At 31.6% G+C, this 22683-nt stretch overlaps 1 protein-coding gene across 1 annotated transcript in view; it reads left to right on the forward strand.

Moving 5' to 3' along the window:
- The window catches only part of LOC124541937 (putative fatty acyl-CoA reductase CG8306), a 47803-nt gene extending 32347 nt beyond the window's left edge, over positions 1-15456 (forward strand). Inside the window, exons 2-12 of the mRNA XM_047119876.1 lie at positions 1806-2028; positions 3708-3959; positions 5119-5264; positions 5651-5760; positions 7108-7191; positions 7962-8070; positions 9971-10087; positions 10677-10796; positions 12170-12329; positions 13233-13330; positions 13951-15456. Coding sequence (XP_046975832.1) covers positions 1831-2028; positions 3708-3959; positions 5119-5264; positions 5651-5760; positions 7108-7191; positions 7962-8070; positions 9971-10087; positions 10677-10796; positions 12170-12329; positions 13233-13330; positions 13951-14089 — 1533 coding nt within the window. The 5' untranslated portion in view covers positions 1806-1830 and the 3' untranslated portion in view covers positions 14090-15456. The remainder of the gene's footprint in view (positions 1-1805; positions 2029-3707; positions 3960-5118; positions 5265-5650; positions 5761-7107; positions 7192-7961; positions 8071-9970; positions 10088-10676; positions 10797-12169; positions 12330-13232; positions 13331-13950) is intronic.
- Positions 15457-22683: the final 7227 nt, after the last annotated feature.

Raw genomic sequence — 22683 nt, forward strand, 5'->3', positions numbered from 1 at the left:
TCCCTATTTATGCTGAGATCTTTAAAATTACGCAATTAAGTTTGATGCGTTTTTTTTTTAATAGGTAATTAGACCCAAAATGTAAATATATTTTAAGGCTGCGTTTAAACCCTGACTTTTCATATATGTTCCAGTGATATTAAAATAATAGGAGTATATTATTTAGTGGAAACAGACTAATTGTGGCAAATATAATCTTGCTGTGCTTCTTATAATCCAGCCGTCTCATAATATGTATTGCGTTACGATTCGAGTAAAGAATGACATCGATTACGGTGTTCACCATGTCTTTTCAAAATTTCTGCGACCCATCCCAATACCGTCCACGACCTAAGGTTAAGAAACGCTGAGTTAGATGATTCTAGAGGAAGCTTTTTGTGTGTAACACATGCACAATATGGTAGAGAAATACGGATAGTTTTAGAGGTTTTAATGTAATGTAATACACATTTTTTGCTTTTAAATTGTAAACTTGTTGTTGTAGATTAATGTAATGTATCACAGCATTTCAAATCTTCAAAAAAATCTTCAAAAAGGTCTGAGATGTTATAAATATCTTAGGTATAACCCACACTAATAATTGTTTAACCTTTACTTTTTACGTGAAATATTTTGATTTATTGGCGATTTTTAGAAATACGGCGTTAATTCTTATCAAATTAAACTACCTTAAATACATATGAAATTACAATTTAAATGAATATTTTCGAAGATTTATCATGTCATAAATATATTTCCAATGTAAAATATTCTGACTGTATTATAATTAATTAACGGAAAACTATTTATGTTATGCTAAGCTAGTGTCTAGAAACCCTAGCGGTTAGGTTAGAACAACTGAGTCTTATTCGACGGTTGTTGCCTCAAACCCAAAGAAACACCTAATTTTCACGTAGTTAATTTGCTTACTATTCATCTCATGCTCGGCCGTAAAGAAAACACCGTCAAGAAATCGAAATTGCACCGTCCATATTCGATTTTTTTTCGTACTGCAAAACTAGAGCCGTTTGGATATAAGCATTTGAAAAGTAATTTGTTAAGCGCAAACTACACCTGAACAGCGGAATTAAGTCAAATCGATGTTGATACAAATTAGAGAATCATTTCCTGTTCAAAGTTACAAAATTTTTATTATAATCACTAAAAAAAGATTTGAATACTTTAGTAAAGTATTGCTAAAGATTTTATAACGCATTTCAAGAATATAAATGTTTGTAGTTGCAGGTTGGCTTTTTGATTTGATTATCTTGTATACGTAACTTAAGAAAAATAAACCGATAAGTCGAAACCTAAAATTAAAATTGGCGATTACTTAAAATAATTCTGTCCCTTACTAAACAAATCATTTGGAAACCTGAAAAAAGTGCGTCCGTAATTTCACGGTAACACTGCTGCAATTTTGTTAATTTGTATAATATTTGATACTGTAATTCGTAGCTTTCATGTTGGCTCTACTGATAGCCTCGACTGTGACATCCAGTGTTGCCAATGTGTGGGGAATTCCCCAAATTGCGGGGAATCGCAAGTCGATCGGGGATTGATGTGGGGAAAATGAGAGGAATATATACTTATGCGTTTTATAGCAAAACGATCGGTAGTTGATTGTTTACCCGTTTTTTAGTTTAGAATTGGGACTTTATTTTTCCCCAATTTGGGGAATTTCGCTGAGATTTTTGGAGAATCAGGTGAATAGGCATTGGCAACCCTGGTGACATCTGAAAATAGAATTGTCAATTTTTGTTTATTAATCGAAAGAAAGTTTCGTTTAATTATAAGTTTTATAAATTAGTCAATGATTGTTACAGAAGTAACCAAAGAACAACCGTGAAAATGTCAGAAGATTCCCAAGTGGCCGCGTTCTACGCCGGCAAAAACATCTTTATAACCGGCGGCACCGGCTTTGTAGGATTGTGTCTTATTGAGAAAATACTTCGTTCAATACCCGATGTTGGAAAAATATACTTATTAATGAGACCGAAGAAGGGCAAGGAGATATCGGAGAGATTGCAGGAGTTTCCTACCAATCCTGTAAGTATTTATTTTAATGACACTTTTTTCCATACATTGTATCTGATTAACGTATCTTTGTGATCTTGAATCTCTTATTTATTAATACGAAATCATAGAGATACATTTTTAAAAATAAATTGTGTTAGAGCTCTAGGTAATAAGGATTCTACCTTCAAATATACACTGGCTACTTAATAAAACAAAGTCGGTTCTCGTCATCTGTTTGTATGTTTAGATCGCAATGGTTATTAGTACAGTTTATCAATAGACAGAGTGATTGAAGATGAAAGTTTATACATCAATACTATAGTATTGAAAAGTCAAGAATTAGAACTATCTTTATTTTAAAATTATGTATAGACACTTATTGTACTTACTTGAAGCCAGCAATGAGTTACTCAATTTTAACAAACAGAACTGTACTTTCTTTGTAAATCTATTCATTCTACTATTCCTTTCTTCTTATTTTAACCGGTAGCTTTAGCAGTCATGTCTAACTTTTATATATTTTCCCTGTGTCCCCTACACATACACAAAGGCACAATTTACCACTTTGTATATGCCCCTGTCATCATCATCATCCTCCTCCCTCATCCCAATTTTATTTGGGGTTGGTGCAGCATGTCTTCTCCTTCCATACTTCTCTGTCAGATGTCCTCTCACAAGTAATTCATTAATAATAATAATAATAATGAATGCCCCTGTATTTCATTTATATATTTCGTAAATCATAATGCAATGACCACACATCTGATTGGTTTGCATTTGTATATGATTGCAACTGAATTATTTAAATTTATTTCAAATATATCTTAGTTACTGCAAATGTGTTCATTTTTAGAAATGGAAATGTAATGATTTTGTTTGTATGATTTTTTATTATTATATGTAAATAAAGCTGTTCAATACATAGAGTAATCTTATATTCTTGGCTCGAGGATGTTATTATAAATATATGTTGATAAGGTACTCATTTCTACATGAATTATCCTTGTGAGCATAGCAAATAATTGCCTTGATTAAACTAATTAAAAAGTTCTGCATCTCTGCATTGATATATTATTAAAATGTTATTAGAGATAATTATATGAATATAAATCAGTTTATGATTGTATTACCTGTATAGACAATGATACCTTAGTATTTATTACATTCAAAATGTCCACCTGTCCTGGCTTTGTTCAGGGGAAATAAGAATTTTATTTATGTAGTTCCTGGTCACAGCATCATCTACTGGGTCCAAACAATTCAAACCTATCAAATAAATAACTTGTAGTATACAAACAATAAGTCAGGTGTAGGTGTAGAATTTTAATTATATATTCACACATGGAGAATATTTATATATAAAAAGATTTATGCTGTTGTATAAACTCAAAATGGAAAATGTTATGGGTGTAGTCTCAAATATACACTGATATCTCTTTTTTTTTAATTATTGGTTTGTCAACTACTTTGTGTTAGGGTTTTGTACAAGCCTTTCTGAGTAGGTACCACTAATAACAATATTAATATCTGATGAATATATTTCACTCAGAGAGGGACATAATATCTTAGTTCTCAATGTTGGTGACCCATCGCCAATGTTTATGAATGAAGGTATCCCATTTGGCATAACATAAAAATATGTATATCAAAATAACAATATGCAGTATTATCTAACTAGCCACTGACTAATTTAATAATTCTTGTTTTAGGTATTCGAGAAACTCCTAACGACAGAATCAAAAGATATCTTCAATAAACTGGTGGCAATATCTGGTGATGTGGGGTCACCAGACCTCGGTATCAGTAGCACAGATCGGCAGATACTTATCGATAATGTCAATGTTGTTATCCATTCAGCTGCGACGCTTGACTTTGAAGAGAGCTTGAAGCCAACAGTCAAAATCAATATATTGGGTACACGGCAGGTTATGGAACTTTGTCAACAGATTAAAAACTTAAAGGTAAGATGATTGACTTATTATTATTTCGTAGTTTACATATCTGGGTTGAGAGTCGAGATGGCCCAATGGTTAGAACGCGTGCATCTTAAACGATGACTGCTGGTTCAAACCCAGGCAAGCACCGCTGTTTCATGTGCTTAATTTGTCTTTATAATTCATTTCGTGCTCAGCGGTGAAGGAAAACATCGTGAGGAAACCTGCGCAATCACCCGTGATTGCGCAGTTTGCTGGGGGACTGCTACGCATCATGCGATGATTGCCTGGATATATATCCAAAGAATAGGATAGTTATCCTAAATTTGCATTAATAATGATAGATTAGAATTGAGACTGGACGCAGACTCCCATATTTGGTCAAATACACATTGTTTTGGTATATAATTAATGTATCTAAATTTAAAAACAATATTATTATTATTATTATACTCAGGTCAGGTCTATATGTTCGATGATACATTAATTTACAACAATATTAGTAGTAGTAAAAGTGTTCAAACATAATAACAAATAAATTGACCTTATTTTTTATATTTAGATTTTTTAACGAAACTGAATTCCTAAGGTGACTCATAGGAAGAAGTATAGGCTATTTGACAATGCGAAAAATAAATTGCGAATTTCAATAAATAAAAATGCATTTTTTCAAACGTTTGTCACGTGACACAAAACGCTCCTGATTGGCCGGGCTTATGATTAAGTCACTTTCTTGTAAACCTTGCTTTTCTACTATATGTACCACAGATTAAAATACAGCAAAGTGACGTCACCGACCCCATTGCAGCGCCATGTTGTCCAAGTATCGTTTTCGCGCGTTATTTAAATATGGAATTTTTAATATGATATCTTTCGGCAAATATGTACTAGAAATAAAAAAAAATCAACTTTTACTGGGTTCCTTAACCTCTACTAAATAATATAAAATGGATTTAAAAAACCAGTCAAATAGCCTATTAATACATTTTTTGTAGAGATTTTTATGATCTACAATTTTTTCTTGTGTATTCATATGGTAAAACTTACGGTTTCGCTTATATTTACATTTGTAACGTTAGTTTAATTTCTATATTCAGTGAAGATATATCCTAAGTAGTTAGTATATATTCATAGTAACCACAATGAGCCCTATTACAAGTATGATCCAAAATGTTTTTTTTTTTAGGTCATGGTTCATGTATCATCGGCCTATGTGAACTCTTATTTAAAGGAAGTTGATGAGAAGGTTTATGATGCGCCAGCGGAGGTTGAATCAGTAATAAGCATGGCTGAAAAACTAACGGAACAAGCGTTGATTGATTTGGAGAAGACGTGAGTAAATACAGTACAAAAAATCTATAAGGAAAATAATACACTATACATTATAGCTCATTAATACATTTTGGCTCATAGTGGATCATGAATTTGATGATTTTTAACTTTTAAAAATAAATAAAAATTTAATAAATATATATGTATTATAGTAAGGTATGTTTTGGACTACATCACATACATTACTCTGATCCCAATGTAAGTAGATAAAGCACTTGTGTTATGGAAAATCAGAAGTAACGACGGTACCACAAACACCCAGACCCAAAACAACATAGAATACTAATGATCTTTACTAAATCGACTCGGCCGGGAATCGAACCCGAAACTGAGGTCGTTTTGTTATTTATTTTCGTATCAAATTAAAAAAATAATATATGTTTCAGAATATTGAAGGATCATCCAAACACATACACTTTTACAAAACACCTCGCCGAGCATGAGGTCAAGAAATGTGCTGACAAATTCCCCTGTACGATAGTCAGACCGACGATGAGTAAGTTGATTTATTTAACTATCTATTATCTATAGGTAACACAAAAGAAATAGATAGAAAACATGTTGAAAGAGAACGTGTACAAACGTCATACTTACCTCTTCCACATATCTTTATTTGGTGGTAGGGATTTGTGTTTCTGTCATGGTAGGTACCATCCAGTCATCAGATATTTTACCGCTAAACAACAGTTCTTAGTGTGGCAGACTAATGACATTGCAAAATATTCATTTATTTATTTATGCTTTATTGAATAAACACTTAATGTTACAGTATACCTTACTTGGTGGTAGGGCTTTGTGCAAGCCCGTCTGGGTAGGTACCACTCATTAGTTATTCTACCGCCAAATAACAGTACTTAGTATTGTTGTGTTCCGGTTTGAAGGGTGAGTGAGCCAGTGTAACTACAGGCACAAGGGACATAGCATCTTAGTTCCCAAGGTTGGTGGCGCATTGACGATGTAAGGAATGGTTAATATTTCTTACAGCTTCATTGTCTATGGGTGATGGTGGCCACTTACCATCAGATGGCTCATATGCTCGTCGGCCAACCTATATAAAAAAAAAAAAAATTTTCAAATCGATATTTCTTCACGAGTTAATAATATCGATTTTAGATCTCGATTACATCCCAATGATTACAATTCAATTCAAGGTTGAGGTTGTTTAACTCCATCGAAATAATTGCTATATATTTAAACCAGTGAATGTATGTTAGTCGAAATTAGACCTTAGTTCGTTTGTAATAAAGTCGTTATTCGAATGATAGATATATTGAGCCTCAACTGGTCAGTATCTCATGTTATTATTAATAAAAAAAACTAATGTTATTTTTAAGTTTGATATAACGTATGAACGTAAGATTATATTGTATTTTATGTTGTTATGTTATGTTATGTTATATATATTATAAAAAACAAACAAACAACAACAGCCTGTAAATTCTCACTTCTGGGCTAAAGGCCTCTCCCTTTGAGGAGAAGGTTTGGAACATATTCCACCACGCTGTTCCAATGCGGGTTGATGGAATACACATGTGGCAGAATTTCTATGAAATTTGTCACATGCAGGTTTCCTCACGATGTTTTCCTTCACCGCCGAGCACGAGATGAATTAAAAACACAAATTAAGCACATATATATAGTGGCGCTTGCCTAGGTTTGAACCGGCACACCGCATTGGAACAGCGTGGTGGAAATTTGTTCCAAGTCTTCTCCTTAATGGGAGAGGAGGGCATTAGCCCAGCAGTGGGAAATTTACAGGCTGTTGTTGTTCTGTTGTTATGGTATCCATAGCTTACAAATTACATTATTATTGTATTGATAATAAATGATTATTGAATTACAGTTGTAGCGTCATGGAAGGAGCCGGTTATAGGTTGGACGTGTTCCAAAGTTGGACCTCAAGGCTTCCTAATGGGAGCCGCTAAAGGTACGATACATTTGTATTATATATACATTTTATTATTATTATTATATTATTTTTTAATTACTTTCGTTATATTATTGTAAGAATTTTTTTTTTTGCTTGTTTTTAGTGTTTAGATTTACTTTGTATTACTTTTATTACTATTTCTTTTTTGTGTCACAGCTGTCAGCGCATACCTTCTGGAGACCGCTGAAAATCAGTTTAGAAGCATCATTGATGCTTCTTCTTTTACTGAGCGAATCTCCATTTGGTATTGTTGTACAGCAGCACAATTTTTTTTTCTTCCCTTTTTCTATTATAATATTTTTTTTTTTTTGTGTAACTTTAATTTATTGTGTTTTTTATACTGTTTTTATATGTGAATAAGATGTTACTGTGTTGTAGTGCAACTTGACCAATAAATCTTTATTATTATTATATAATTATATAATTGTACGACACAACTTAGATGAAGCATCGGCAAAAACCGATTACTGCCGATTTACACAGTAGAAATATCTCCCTATCGCGCCATTCGACGCTATTCGTCGCTATAGATTCTCGCGTCAGTGACGTGTCAAATTGACGAATATATTAGGTCATATGATATTACAAGTTATTACGTTTGTGTAAACATCATATTCGCGTGAGAAAGAAATATTGATAATTTGGGATAGCGTACTCAATTCGGATGTGATCGGTTTTACGATTTTTGCCGATGCTACATCTATGCTGTGTCGTACTATGTATATGTATAGTGTAATGGTAGATTTTATTTAGTATGTCATCCACAGGTGTTGTCCGTAGACTTCCTCTAGCGAAAGAGAATATAGCTGACTATATCCCTGTGGATGTGGTGGTTAACCAGCTTCTCGTCGCCGGGTGGAACGCTGCTACCACCAAGTAAGCTTTATTTATTAGCTTCCTATATAACCTTCTCAGGTTTGTAACAAATTAGTTTCACAAACCGTCCTCCCAAAGGTTGCCTGAGAAATATCACTGTTGCATAATGCAACTTTAAATGTTAATACTTAGGTATAATGTAACATTAGTATTAGGGCACAAAGCATAAATAAATAAATACTTTTCAATCACGATCTATCGTAAAATTTTAATAAATCTTTATTTCAATCCATATTTCACTTGGTGGTAGGGCTTTGTGCAAGCCCGTCTGGGTAGGTACCACCCACTCATCAGTTATTCTACCGCCAAATAACAGTACTCAGTATTGTTGTGTTCCGGTCTGAAGGGTGAGTGAGCCAGTGTAACTACAGACACAAGGGACATAGCATCTTAGTTCCCAAGGTTGGTGGCGCATTGACGATGTAAGGAATAGTTAATATTTCTTCCAGCGTCATTGTCTATGGGCGATGGTGACCACTTACCATCAGGTGGCCCATATGCTCGTCCGCCAACCTATACCATAAAAAAAAAATTACTAATCTTAATTGAAAAATAATATTTTAAAATGTATAGAACGCTCAAACACACATACATACAAATTCACATATTCGCACACATAGGTAAAATGTTTAGTATAAATTTAAAGAGCTACTATTGGTTACTTTCGTTTGTTGCTTGATGAGTAACACAGCTCTGAACTCTACAGGGTCATTGCAACTAGTTCGCAAAGCTATAATTATTTTCTACTAGCGCCCCGCCCTGGCTTCGCACGGGCAATACTGATACTAAATATACTACAGAATTTGTTTATTAAAAACATCACTTTGAAACGTCTAAAATTATCATTGTTTCTTTACTATATTGTACATGTATTATATACAAAAACCTTCCTCTCGAATTACTCTATTTATTGAAAAAAACCGCATCAAAATCCGTTGCGTAGTTTTAAAGATCTAAGCATACATAGGGACAGCGGTCACATCTTTGTTTTTTGCTATGTAATGATAACAGATTAAAAAGTAATATGATGAAACCGGTGTGCTCTAGTTGAGTCAGCTACGAACTTGCTTCAGGCGATTATATCAACATTAATCTTAGTAACTTTCATATCCATACATATAATAAAATTGGAGTGTCTGTTTGTAATATTAAAGTAGCCCTTTTTACTCAATGCATATGTATGTATACACGGTACATATACCAAAATAACAATTTTTTTATAATTTTTGTCTGTCTGTTAGTTCCGGCTAATCTCTAGAACGGCGGGACTATTTTAACGGGACTTTCACTGGCAGATAACTGATATAATAAGGAGTAACTTAGGCTACAATATTACTTTTTGTTATATTCAAACGCATACAAGGTCGCAGGCGCAGCTAGTTAACAAATATAAAACGCTTAGTCTTAGAATTAATTGATCGTATTTGAGTAAGGAAATTATACTATCAATCTGCAAACATAGCTGTGATTCATTTCTCTGCACCTTTAAAATAATGTTATCAAAAACTCGTTATATAGTATTGTATAGAACCGAATCATTATCGTTATTACCGTACTCTAGAAAGTTATACATGTATACTATTAATATAACTTTGTATTTTATGGCTCATAAAATTTTGTAATGTGGCTCATAGTGTATTACTTTGAAATAAAATTTCTTTATACGTTCGTACAATAAGCAAACAGTTCTAATCCTTACATCATTAATAAATAAAAAAAAATAAACAAATAGGCTCCAAATATAAATAAATGAAATATTCAATTATATTAAATTGAAATTGGTGTACAATAGAACACAAAATATTCTGTCTTTAATTTATAATCTTAACTCTTTATAATACACAATAATTACTAATCTTAACTCTTTATAATACAATACAAATTGTAATATTATTTACAGATCTGGGCTCACAGTGTACCACTGCTCGTCTTCAACCCAAAGACCATTCAGATGGTCAATTATAGAACCTGTAGTCAATGATATACTACACAACTATCCTCTTAAAAGCGCTGTGTGGTAAGTGTATTTTTTTATATCTAATCGTGATAGTGGGCCATTTTTAATTCTTTGCTTTTAGATAAATATAGCATTGTAGAATCAATCAGGCCTTTAGTTTCATTTGAAGATCTATTTTGATGAATTGAATGAAATTTCATTCCATTTTCATAATGCTAACTTGTGATGTCAATTGAACGATATGGTGACAATATTATTTGTTGAATTAATCATTTTTTTATTATTTTCTCAGTTCCAATAGAAGTAAAGTAAAGTAAAAGCCTGTAAATTTCCCACTGCTGGGCTAATGGCCTCCTCTCCCATTAAGGAGAGGGTTTGAAACATATTCCACCACGCTGTTCCAATGCGGGTTGGTGGAATGCACATGTGGCAGAATTTCGATGAAATTAGACACATGCAGGTTTCCTCACGATGTTTTCCTTCACCGCCGAGCACGAGATGAATTATAAACACAAATTAAGCACATATATATAGTGGTGCTTGCCTGGGTTTGAACCCGAAATCATAGGTTAAGATGCACGTGTTCTAACCACTGGGCCATCTCAGCTCAGCTAGAGCAATAGAAGTAATCTCATTTTTTTCCTACCAGGTATCCGTATTTGAGTTTTGTTCCATCGCTCTGGCTGTTTCGCTTGTCCGCTATATTCGTACACTTCATCCCGGCCGTCCTATTGGATACGTTATTGAGGATAATGGGGGGGAAACCCATGTAAGTGAACGTTTTTAATATGAGACAACATCACATACATTACTCTGATCCCAATGTAAGTAGCTGAAGCACTTGTGTTATGGGAATCAGAAGTAACGATACCACAAACACCCAGACCCAAGACAACATAGAAAGCTAATGGTAATCTACATCGACTCGGCCGGGAATCGAACCCGGGACCTCGGAGTAGCGTACCCATTAAAACCGGTGTGCAAACCACTCGACCACGGAGGTCGTTTTATCTTTATAGTTTTTATTTATTATGAAAATGTGTTTCGTTGAAACTGAGTTGTGTTACTTTGTAATATATTGAATTATAATTGTTTCTTTTCTATTTAGCAAACCCGTGGATGGATAGGTAATCTTGTATGTATGTTTCTTATGTTTAAATTTAGAACTTGCTAATTTTAAAAGAATAATGCATGTTTAAAGTCACTAAATTTTTGTTTACAAAATGTTGGTTATCATAATAAGAAATATGGGTTTTTATATGCAGTTTTACATAATATTTGTTATTATTATGTAATGTTTGGTATTATTAACTAGACTAGTAACCCAACATATTTACTGCCGTTCAAAAATGCTTGGTATTTTTAGATTTTGATTACTGCTTGATTGATGGTCATTTTTATTACTGCAAGTATTGTGGTAGCTTCACTAATTGTAAAATGACGATTCAAAAGTGCTTTTAAAAGCCTACTTGAATAAAGTTTAAAGTTGAATAAAAGAAAACGGGATATATACCATGTATTTTTTTATTTGATGGAGCAAGATCAAGAGGCAAGATATACGTAGATACTTAGTATTTTTGTGTTCCGATTTGAAGGTTAAGTCAGTGTAACAGGCTCAAGAGACTTAATAACGTCTCAGTATCAAAGCCTTCATACGTCGTGTGAAGGGACAGTGATGACCACTTACCATCAGATGGTCTATTTTCCCGTTCGTACGAATACATTTTACTTAAAAATGTACTTTGTGTCTTTAACACTAAGCCTCATAATCCAGTGTGATAGAAAATATCATTAGGTGACCTGTATATGTACTACGGAAATCTGAAATCCATATATAACAACAAACAAACAACAACAGCCTGTAAATTCCCACTGCTGGGCTAAAGGCCTCCTCTCCCTTTGAGGAGGTTTTGGAACATTCCACCACGCTGTTCCAATGCAATTGGTGGAATACACATGTGGTAGAATTTCTATGAAATTTATCACATGCAGGTTTCCCCACGATGTTTTCCTTCACAGCTGAGCACGAGATGAATTTTAAAGACAAATTAAGCACATGAATCAGCGGTGCGGTTAAGATGCAAACGTTCTCACCACTGGGCCATCTCCAAATCCATATATGTATGACATTAATTATTACAGATTGTTCCGTTTGCATAAAAACGTATGGAATTCTCTCAATCGTCTCGAGGTTTTCATATTCACTGAATGGAAATTCCACAATCCAAACACGAGGGAACTCAGTGAGAAACTCAGCAAGACAGACAAGGAGAAGTTTTATATAAACATCGAGAGTATGTATGTAAGTATTCGAGGGTACATAAGTAATTTTTTTTCATGCTATTGGTTGGCGGATGAGTGTATGGGCCACCTGATGGTAAGTGGTCAAAAGGCTCATAGACAATGGCGCTGTAAGAAACATTAACCATTTATTTCAACACTAAGGCGCCACCAATCTTGAGAACTGAGGCTCAAACCAAGTACTGTTTGGCGGTAGAATATCTGATGAATGAGTACTACCTACCTACATAATAATTGCTGATATAGTATACAAGACTAGATAATGTAAAAATATGTTTATTATTTGTACAAGCTGACTTTAACTGAACAATTTTCAAGTTAGGTAAAATCAGTAACTGGTTTCGATTCTATCTATAAGTAACTTTATAAGTAAATTGTAACATTGTTAATGTATGTGTCACCGCAAAATTGTGAATATCGTTAGATTATAATTGTAAAGTAGTAGGTGGGTAGGGCTTTAAGCAAGCCCGCCTGGGTAGTTACCACCCACTCATCAGATATTCTACCGCTAAACAACAGTACGCAGTATTGTTGTGTTCCGGTTTGAAGGGTGAGTGAGCCAGTGTAACTACAGGCACAAGGAACATAGCATCTTAGTTCCCAATATTGGTGGCGCATTGGCGATATAAGGAATAGTTAATATTTCTTACAGAGTCATTGTCTATAGGTGATGGTGACCACTTACCATCAGGTAGCCCATATGCTCGTCCGCCAACCTATTCCATAAAAAAAGTTCATTTCGTTAGATTATAAACTACTGAATCTTACGCGTTAAGTTGTTGTTATGTTTCACAATTATCCGACAGTTGACAATCTCGAGATATATGACAATCTTATGGTATTTACAATTTTACGGTGACATATATGTATATGTTTTAATTGTGGTGATTTATTCTATCGACAGTGGGAGGAGTACTTTGTTAATCTACATTTGGGCGTGCGAAGATATTTGAACAAGGAAAGTGAGAAGACATTACCGGCTGCGAAAAGCAAACAGTCCATGTAAGTTCTTCATCTATGTAATTTTTTTACATATTACAATTCTACAATTAGTTGTGCCCGCAACCTTGTACGCGTTTGACTTTAACAAAAAAATAAATATTATTGTAGCCTAAGTTACTCCCTATTATGTAAGTTAACCGCCAGTGAAAGTTCCGTCAAATTCGGTCCAGCCGTTCCAGAGATTAGTCGGAACAAACAGGCAGAAAGACCGACAAAAATTGTAAAAATTGTTATTTTGGTAAATGTGCCGTATAAAAACATATCCATTGACTAAAAAGAGGCTATTTTAATATTACAAACAGACACTCCAATTTTATTATATGTATAGATAGATATTTAGTGTTACTATTATGTAACATAGGGTTAAAATTTAATACTTATTTGGTTAAAATTGTTGGGTGTAAAATTAAATACTTATTTTACCAGTTTTTTTGTTTAAAATATTGTGAATCGTAAAGATTATTTCATAAAAATAATTCATATATAATCCATACCTTAGTTAGGTCAGAAAATTATTTTTATATTAATTTCATAATGATTTTTGTAATTTAAATTTTCACTCAACGTAACCAACAAATGTATAAAAATTATATTCAATTAATTTATTACTTTTTTTTCAGCTTGAGGATGGCACATATCGTATGGCAAGTTTTAGTGATTACTTTAGTGTGGTTCATATTCGCACTCATCACTGGGCTCACTATGATCCAGACCTCATGGTGTCCACCTGTTATTTACTTCTTATACAGTCTTTTATAAATGATATTTTAATTTGTCAGGAACATCACATGATTTTTAATGGGTTTTTTTTCCTACTAATTAAAATGACTTCCAGTATTTCTTATAATTGTTTTAAAATGAGTATTATATATTTATTATTAGTATATACTGATTTTAACAAATTGTTTTTGTCTATATCTCTCCAATTTTAAAACAAGAATCTCATTATGCAGATCATTGTGTAATATTATAGGCTTGAAGGAGTCAATGAGCCACAATAATTGTGGATCACAGTGAACAAACTGACATTTAGTTTTATTACATATTATATATATTTATATGACCATTTTAATCAAGCATAATTTTTATATATTATATGAATGTCTCTTTAATTTATTGGAAATGTATAAAAAGTTGAATACTATATATATTATATTATTAATTTAAGATAAATATAATTTAGGAAAGATTAGACTGGTTTAGGTATGTCTACAGTAAGATGTTTTGGCTTAAAATGGTTTTAGTGAATTATTTAGATAAGTAAAAATATTTTTTTCTTAAAATACGTCCAAAAATTACAGATTTATTTTATTAGAGCTAATATCTCTTTAATATTATTATTCTGGAAAAATACAATTTCATATTTTAATTCAGATTTCAGTGGCGGATTAACAAATCTGCCGTTAGTAGGCTAGTAGGCTATTCAATTTTTGCCGCCCCTACTTATTTTTGCAACATTTATGATTTGTGTTCTATCGTCCCCATTACATCGGTTTTTTCCCGTTATTAGTATGATTATAAACTAGGTGATATTTCTGTCAGTTATTAGATTATTTTTCCAACTCGCTATGTAGTGACGAGTATACGGATTACGGACGTAATGTGTATACATATAATTATGATTTCCTTTTTTTTTAATTTCTGGAAGATAATAACAAATTTGGGCTAAATTTGCCGCCAAATAAGCCGCCCTAGGATTCCAGCCTACTTAGCCTATTGGTAAATCCGCCACTGCAGTATTTTGAGATATATATTATATAAACTAAAGCAACGTATTATTTTGTCATTTTTGTATTTGGGCTCATGACAATATTTGAGAGAATTTTTGCTGATTAATTGTTATACCTGTCTCCTGCTAGTATTATTGATATCATAAGTTTAATAATTGACTGTATGGGAAATGGTTCTCAGAGATATATTATATTAAATTACTATTGAAGGCTTTGATTGCTTACTGATAATGGTTTCATGAGTCAATATTAGCAGATCAACAGAAAATTAAAAAATATAGATTTGATTAAGCCAATTTTGTGAGGCAAACATATAATATATTCTTTAGGTGATTGAATTGCTTTAATTTAGCTGTTGATCGATTAAGCTGACTCGTGAAAATACAGTACAATTACGAATATGCTTGGGATTTATTTTTTATATCCTTTTATTGTTTTACAAAATAAATCTGTGCTATTTGGAAATATATTTTTACAAATAAATAGTTTTTATTGAAATGTGAGTTTTATTATATACATATATATATAGTGTTATTATATCCTAATATAATAGCTTTCCAGATATACAAATTATCAATATATTAGGGATAAAAAGAAATATAGATTTTTGACGGTATAATACAAGTCTTACTTTAGCGAAGACATTGCATTAGGATGAATCTTGTATAAAATATCTTAAAATATATATATTACTTCGATTAGTCGGAAAAAATACATTTCCATTGTCGATTTGAATCACGGCGACCATTTCACCACATATGATAAATTACATACATATGTAATTGTAATTCACTAACATGACTGTATATTAAAATGGTAAAAAAGAGTAGCTACTGAGTTTCATTATCGGTTCTTCTCGGTAGAATCTACTTTCCGAACCGGTGGTAGCTTCACTTAATATAATTGTTAAACGACGATTCTAAAGAGCTTCAATAAAGTATATTTTGATACATACATACTTCTAAATGACGTATATAAGTGCTTAATGATACTGCGCTCATATAATTTTTCACAATATATTGCCTGAGCTGAGATGGGCCAGTGGTTAGAAAGCGTGCATCTTAACCGAAAATGTGGGTTCAACCCAGGCAAATTCATCTCGTGCTCAGCGGTGAAGGAAAACATCGTGGAAAAATCTGCATGTGTTCAATTTCATCGAAATTCTGTCACATGTGCATTCCACCAACCCGCATTGGTGTGGTACAATATGTTCCAAACCCACTCCTTAATGGAAGAGGAGGCCTTTTTTCAGCAGTGGGAAATATACAGGCTGTTACTTTACTGTAATATGTTGCCATGCTGTACTGTTGTTTAAAAGTACAGATAAGTGAAATTTCAGTTACAAGAATAATTAACTACCATTAATTTATACTTACCCATCAAAGCTTGGAGGATTTTACGGTGCAGAAAGCAGCGGATTTGAGTCCAAATACATTGCCATTTGGAGACTACCCATAAATATAAGGTAAAAGTGACCCATAACTTTAAAAAATAAATATGAAACGGATGCATATTAAAGAGGTAATAAAATAAAAAATGCTCTTACGTTCTTCTAAATAAATTTTATTACACATCAGTACATACATAATACAATGCTTTCCTTAAAATATATTTAAAGTAATACATGTATAATATTCTAGAAATGTAAATTATGAGCTAGTCACAATTAAAATAAAACGCGAAAAATTAAATATACATGGCATCACTCAACACTCGTTTTAAATAAACTTGTACGTTACAGTTTTTGTAAATATATGAAAATAAGTACTTATTCTATTTCACTTTTATTGTGTGTGATGTGTATTTATTGCAATATATCTGTATTTATATTTAATCTGTTGAAAAAATATATCATCTAACTTATAACCTAAAAAAAAAACTAGCGTATACAAAAAACAGACACATTCATTATAATATAAGAAGAAAAAAAATCACAACTTTATTTCGTAACAAATAATAAATAGTGCATCAAGGTTTGATGGGTTTAATGTTTCAGTTGATACATTCTTATATAAGGTCAAAGATCAAATTGCAGTTACTTAATAACGAGGCAAGCTTTGGAAGCAACGTTATAAGTCAGCATTTGGACCATTGAGGCACGATTTAGATGAAATCTTCACAAATATTAGTATTTATTACAAAAATATGTCTTTTTGTAGTATTTGATTTAAATAAAGAATAAAAAGAAAATGTTGTGAGACTACCTTACCATAATATTTGTGCCTAATACGTTTATATTAATGTCAAAACGACGTAACAGCTACTGACTACAAAAATATTTCTAAGCATTTTTATTTAACTACACATTTTGTAAGCACGGACGGGAAACGGCAAAGCCTTATAATCTTTTATAATTTCACAAAATACAATCGAATTTTATGACATATCATATATTTTATAAATATTTTATTTAAAGTATCCGCTCCAGTCAGAGCTATGAATATTTCGGTCGAAAAATACTATTGACAAAATACATCCAATCTTTGACAGATATAACATTAAAAGACAAAAATCTACGATAACGTATTATTATCTATTTGCCTTATTTACGAATGACATTAATTATATCAACATATAATTTGACAGTTATGTCATGTCAAACTGACAGATGTCAGGCTCGCTTTCCATATGAAACCGGAATTAAGGTCAAATGATATTTATATATCAATAAATCATCTGCCTTGTAAGCTTTTATCTTTATCATAAATTTCAGTTTACGGACTACGAGTTAATGTAATAAAAGTCCTCAAAGAAAATCAAAACAAAAATTAAACTAACTTGACACTGTCATCTGTCAAAATTATTTTTGACAGTATTGCCAGATTATAGTAATATAATTAGATAAATAATTCTTTCGGCAACATATATATCGATACAGTAAATTGTAAATAGATTACAGTAAGTTTTAAATGACAGCTGAACAAAAATCTCCTCTCTCAATGAGGATTAGTACGTAATCCAGCACACTTCTTATGACTTTATGTAAGATTCCTTTCATGTGATTATATATTTCAATAATTTAAGTCAATATAAGGAAAGAACTGTGTTCCTATCTCAAAATATGGACTTAAAATATTGAAAGAAACCCCGACGCGTTATATAAGGATATTAAGTTTTATCTAACTCAAGAGAGTTACTTCTTTAGACTAATTATTATAAACACTAATTAAGCACATGAAAATTCAGCGGATTTTCCCGATTGAATCCCATAATCTTCGCTTACTCCACTGGGTCACCGCCTCATTTAAAATATTAACATCTTTGAACTTTATTATATAGTTATTATTCAAGTTTTATATATTTTGTCATTATATAAATGCGTTAAATGATTATTTATACAAACGACTAGTTAAAGAAAATGCTTTTATGAGATACGTTATTTTATTGTTTAATAGGCAGAATTTCTAAACATTTGGTAGCGTTAAAAAATGTACAAGTGTTTTGAAATAATTTTAATAATTATTTTTCTTAAAATACAGTATTATAATATTTTATTATAGGTGTATTGTTCAAGAAAAACATCAAAGTATAAATATTCTTTATTCAAGTAAGCTTTTAGAAGCACTCTTGAGCATCAGAAAGCTTTATCTACTATAAGGTGATATTGTTTTGAATTTTTCAACAAGGGATGTAATTTCATACTAAGCTAAGAAAAATGTTTAGCAACACTGTTTTTAAGGAAATTAGTATTACATGTGATATTTATATTAAAATTAATGATTGATTATAAAAATATATATTTTTTTACCGATTACAACGCGAAAAAGAATGATAATGTGATTTAAAACAGACTTTAAGCAGCTTCACACTGAATGACACTTATATACATAAGTGATATTACATATATACTGAGTACAATAATTATATATAAGTTACTTTTTTTTTAATAAAGTTTAACTTAATTATAAATTATACTGACCATTATAGGAACGAAAATATACATTAGTTATGTATATGTATGTTATGTAGTCTTTTATAAGTTTAAATCATCACCAATTAAGTTTGAAATATTTTTTTATTGTATATATATTTTTTCTCTTTTTTGTATATAATATATTTAAGCATACACTTATTTAAATTCTAATAAATGTAAACACTGATTTTGAAGATACTGGCCCCTAAGGGGTTTCATAACTTAGGGGTATGGGGGCCTCTGACGTATTAACAATATATATATTTGATTTGATTTATTACAGAGTCTAAGATATACATTTATCATTCATAAGTTACAGAAAATAAAGTTCAATATTATTATCACGAATTAACTGGTAAGTCATTAAAATGATAGATTTATATAATATACTTGCATATCAATTTATACCAAGCAATTTTACATTTTCGGGTATATATTTTATATCTTATAGATCACACTGGTTCTTGATGGTTACATATTTAATGGTTTAAATGTATATATTTGTGATTTTAAAATCCACCCTAATTTTAACATATGTGGATATATGTTAGTATCATTACATATAATCTGAGGTGTTAAATTCCGAACCAAAAATCTACCACTGGCCCGGAATTTAACACCGTACCGGTGGCAGCTTCACACCGAATGAAATGAGGTTTGTACTTATGTATATAAGTGATATTACATATTACAAGGTTATATTTATTTATAGGTAGGATTTAACACCGGACCGGTGGTAGATTTTCGATTTTGTAATCACTTCTATTTTGAATAAAGATTTTTGATTTTGACTTTGATTACAAAATATACGGACTACATATATTTTATTGGGCAGTCGGGAATATTTAATTTGAAAATCCATGCATTCTTAATGATCTAGATATGGGAATAGTATGATGAGATGGCACAGTATTGGACGCCATTAGAATTATTATATTGGCACTAGTTTAGGTAACTGAAATGTCATTTTGACATATGTCAAGGTGACATTATAGGTACCGACAGCAGAAGCACATTTTTAATTGCAATTTAATTATTATTTTTGCACATTATGGATAGCTATTTTGTTTAAAAACATTAAGCTGTGTAGCAACAACTTTTGTGTTAGAAACTTAGTAACGTAAGTTGTCAACAAAACTGTTGCCAACACAAAAATTGCCAAAGAAACACTTATATTAAACGAATATTTTTGATTTCGATATACAAAAATATTCAAGATTTTTTAGCAATACTATTCTGTAATTAATCTAAATCGACACATCATTCGAGAAAGCCTACATGTAATTAAGAAGTGTACATAAATTGCTTGAAAGCCTTAAATACAAACTCCCTAATATATATTTATTTATAATACAACATTATTTCAATTAACTACATATATGCATATTAAACTTCCCAATTACTGTAAATAGCTTCGCTATCATTAAATACGGTATCATTTAGGCAATGCAAGGCAATATTTTATGGAAAAGGTTGGCGGACGAGCATATGGGCCACCTGTTGGTCACCATCACCCATAGACAATGACGCTGTAAGAAATATTAACTATTCCTTACATCGTCAATGCGCCACCAACCTTTGGAACTAAGATGCTATGTCCCTTGTGCCTGTAGTTACACTTTCACTCACCCTTCAAACCGGAACACAACAATACTGCGTACTGTTGTTTAGCGGTAGAATATCTGATGAGCGGGTGGTACCTACCCAGGCGGGCTTGGCTTACATTTTCACAGGAAAGATCACATTGGCATGATATTGATGTAATACATTTTTCATTATCTATGTCGTCAAACCAAACTATCCTTATTTACGAACACTTCCAATATAAAAATAAGCAATTTTACGATCAAAATAATTATGAGTTATTTTCTCTGTCGATTTTAAAATTATTTACAGAATAGTTTTACTGAAACACAATAACTATAAGATAAGCACTAAATAGTGATGTATAACTAAACTCGATATATCGATACTATTGTCACTTCTGATATTTTAATATTCAGCGGACTTAGATACAATATAATTATTTGTCTAATTATTATAAAGACAAATTTATGGCTTAGAAATAAACAATTATATTATAGTAATTTTGTGACATCGAAACATTATAAATAATTTACATATAATATTCTATATTTTCACAAACATATACTTCATCTAAGCCCGCTTATATGTAGACATAATATGACTATTTTATTAATAAATCTAGAGTCTTAAATCTAAGCCTATGCTACTTTGTAATAACTGTCAAATTGACAGGTGTATATCGATATAAATATCGATACATTGTGACATATCTATCATCGATAACAACACTACTACTCAGTTTCACAACAATATACTTTTCAATTATATAATACAATTGCACTGTAAATATACATTTAATTTTTTTAAACGTAAATTTACGTCCACGGCACCACAGCCAAGAAAAAGGCAGCAAAATATTTTGAATATAGAATATATCTCTAAACGTGGACAGACTTTACACTTAATTAATTATCTGTGTGTACAGATTAAAAATGTTAAGCGAATACAAAAATAAAACAAGATATATGCGTCTTATAATCGATTTTAATGTATATTCGTTATATTTTAAGAAAATAATTTGTGATGTCAATAATATTAACGGATTTATTATTCCGGAATTTCGCGGCTTAAAAAATCAGCCATCTTGTTTTCGTTCGTCCTTACCATTCAAGATACGTTTAGGAATAACGCTTGTTATTAACTAATCAACCATGCTTTCAATTATTAATATGTAATTAATAATTAATTTATCAACCGTCTGACCAGAACAATTGAATGATTGAACACTTTCAGTCTTTGTTATTACAAATTGAAACTTTTAATTGACATCAAAAACCAACTAAATATAATGATTTTTCCACCCGACTACGAAACCGTTAGAAGTAATGCTTATATAAATAATTTATCAATAATTTGTTAGTAAACAAAAATATAAAAAAAAAAACTACATATTTCCAAGTTTTAAGGCATTTGGACGGAAACTTGTGACATGAATTAAAAAATAAATTACAAAGCGGCAGCCATTTTGAAAAACCGTCCGTAGTCGGATTTGAAGTTTACTTATAATAATATATAATACTCCGATTTACTTGTTGGCACAAGGTCGTGTATAGAGTATGAGCAAGTATACACATTGTATTCCCACAGCTGGGCAAAAATCTTTTAATATTGAAGCACTTCCTAATTCAATTTTAAATATATTCATGATTGCAAATATTTGAACCTATAACTGCGAAATATTTTTAAGTAATAGTACAACACAACTTAGACGTAGCATCGGCAAGATTCGTAAAACCGATCACATCCGAATTGAGTACGCTATCGCAAATTATCAATATTTATTTCTTATGCGAATATGATCTTTACACAAACGTAATAACTTGTAATATCATATGACCTAATATATTCGCCAATTTGACGCGTCGATTTACATACGTTTGCTTTCTCTGACGCGTGAATCTATAGCGACGAATAGCATCGAATGACGCGATAGGGAGCTACTTCTATTGGTTGTGTAAATCGGCAGTGATCGGTTTTGTTGAAATTGCCGATGCTATCTTAGTTGTGTCGTACTTTACCACTCACTTAAAATCAGCGTGAAGTGGTAGCTATACCACCGCCTTTCATCCGGTAAGTTAGATTATTGGAGGTCCGATCCCCCCCCCCCCAACCAACCTTGATGG

Source organism: Vanessa cardui, chromosome 29 (genome assembly GCF_905220365.1).
Source record: "Vanessa cardui chromosome 29, ilVanCard2.1, whole genome shotgun sequence".
Taxonomy (NCBI): domain Eukaryota; kingdom Metazoa; phylum Arthropoda; class Insecta; order Lepidoptera; family Nymphalidae; genus Vanessa; species Vanessa cardui.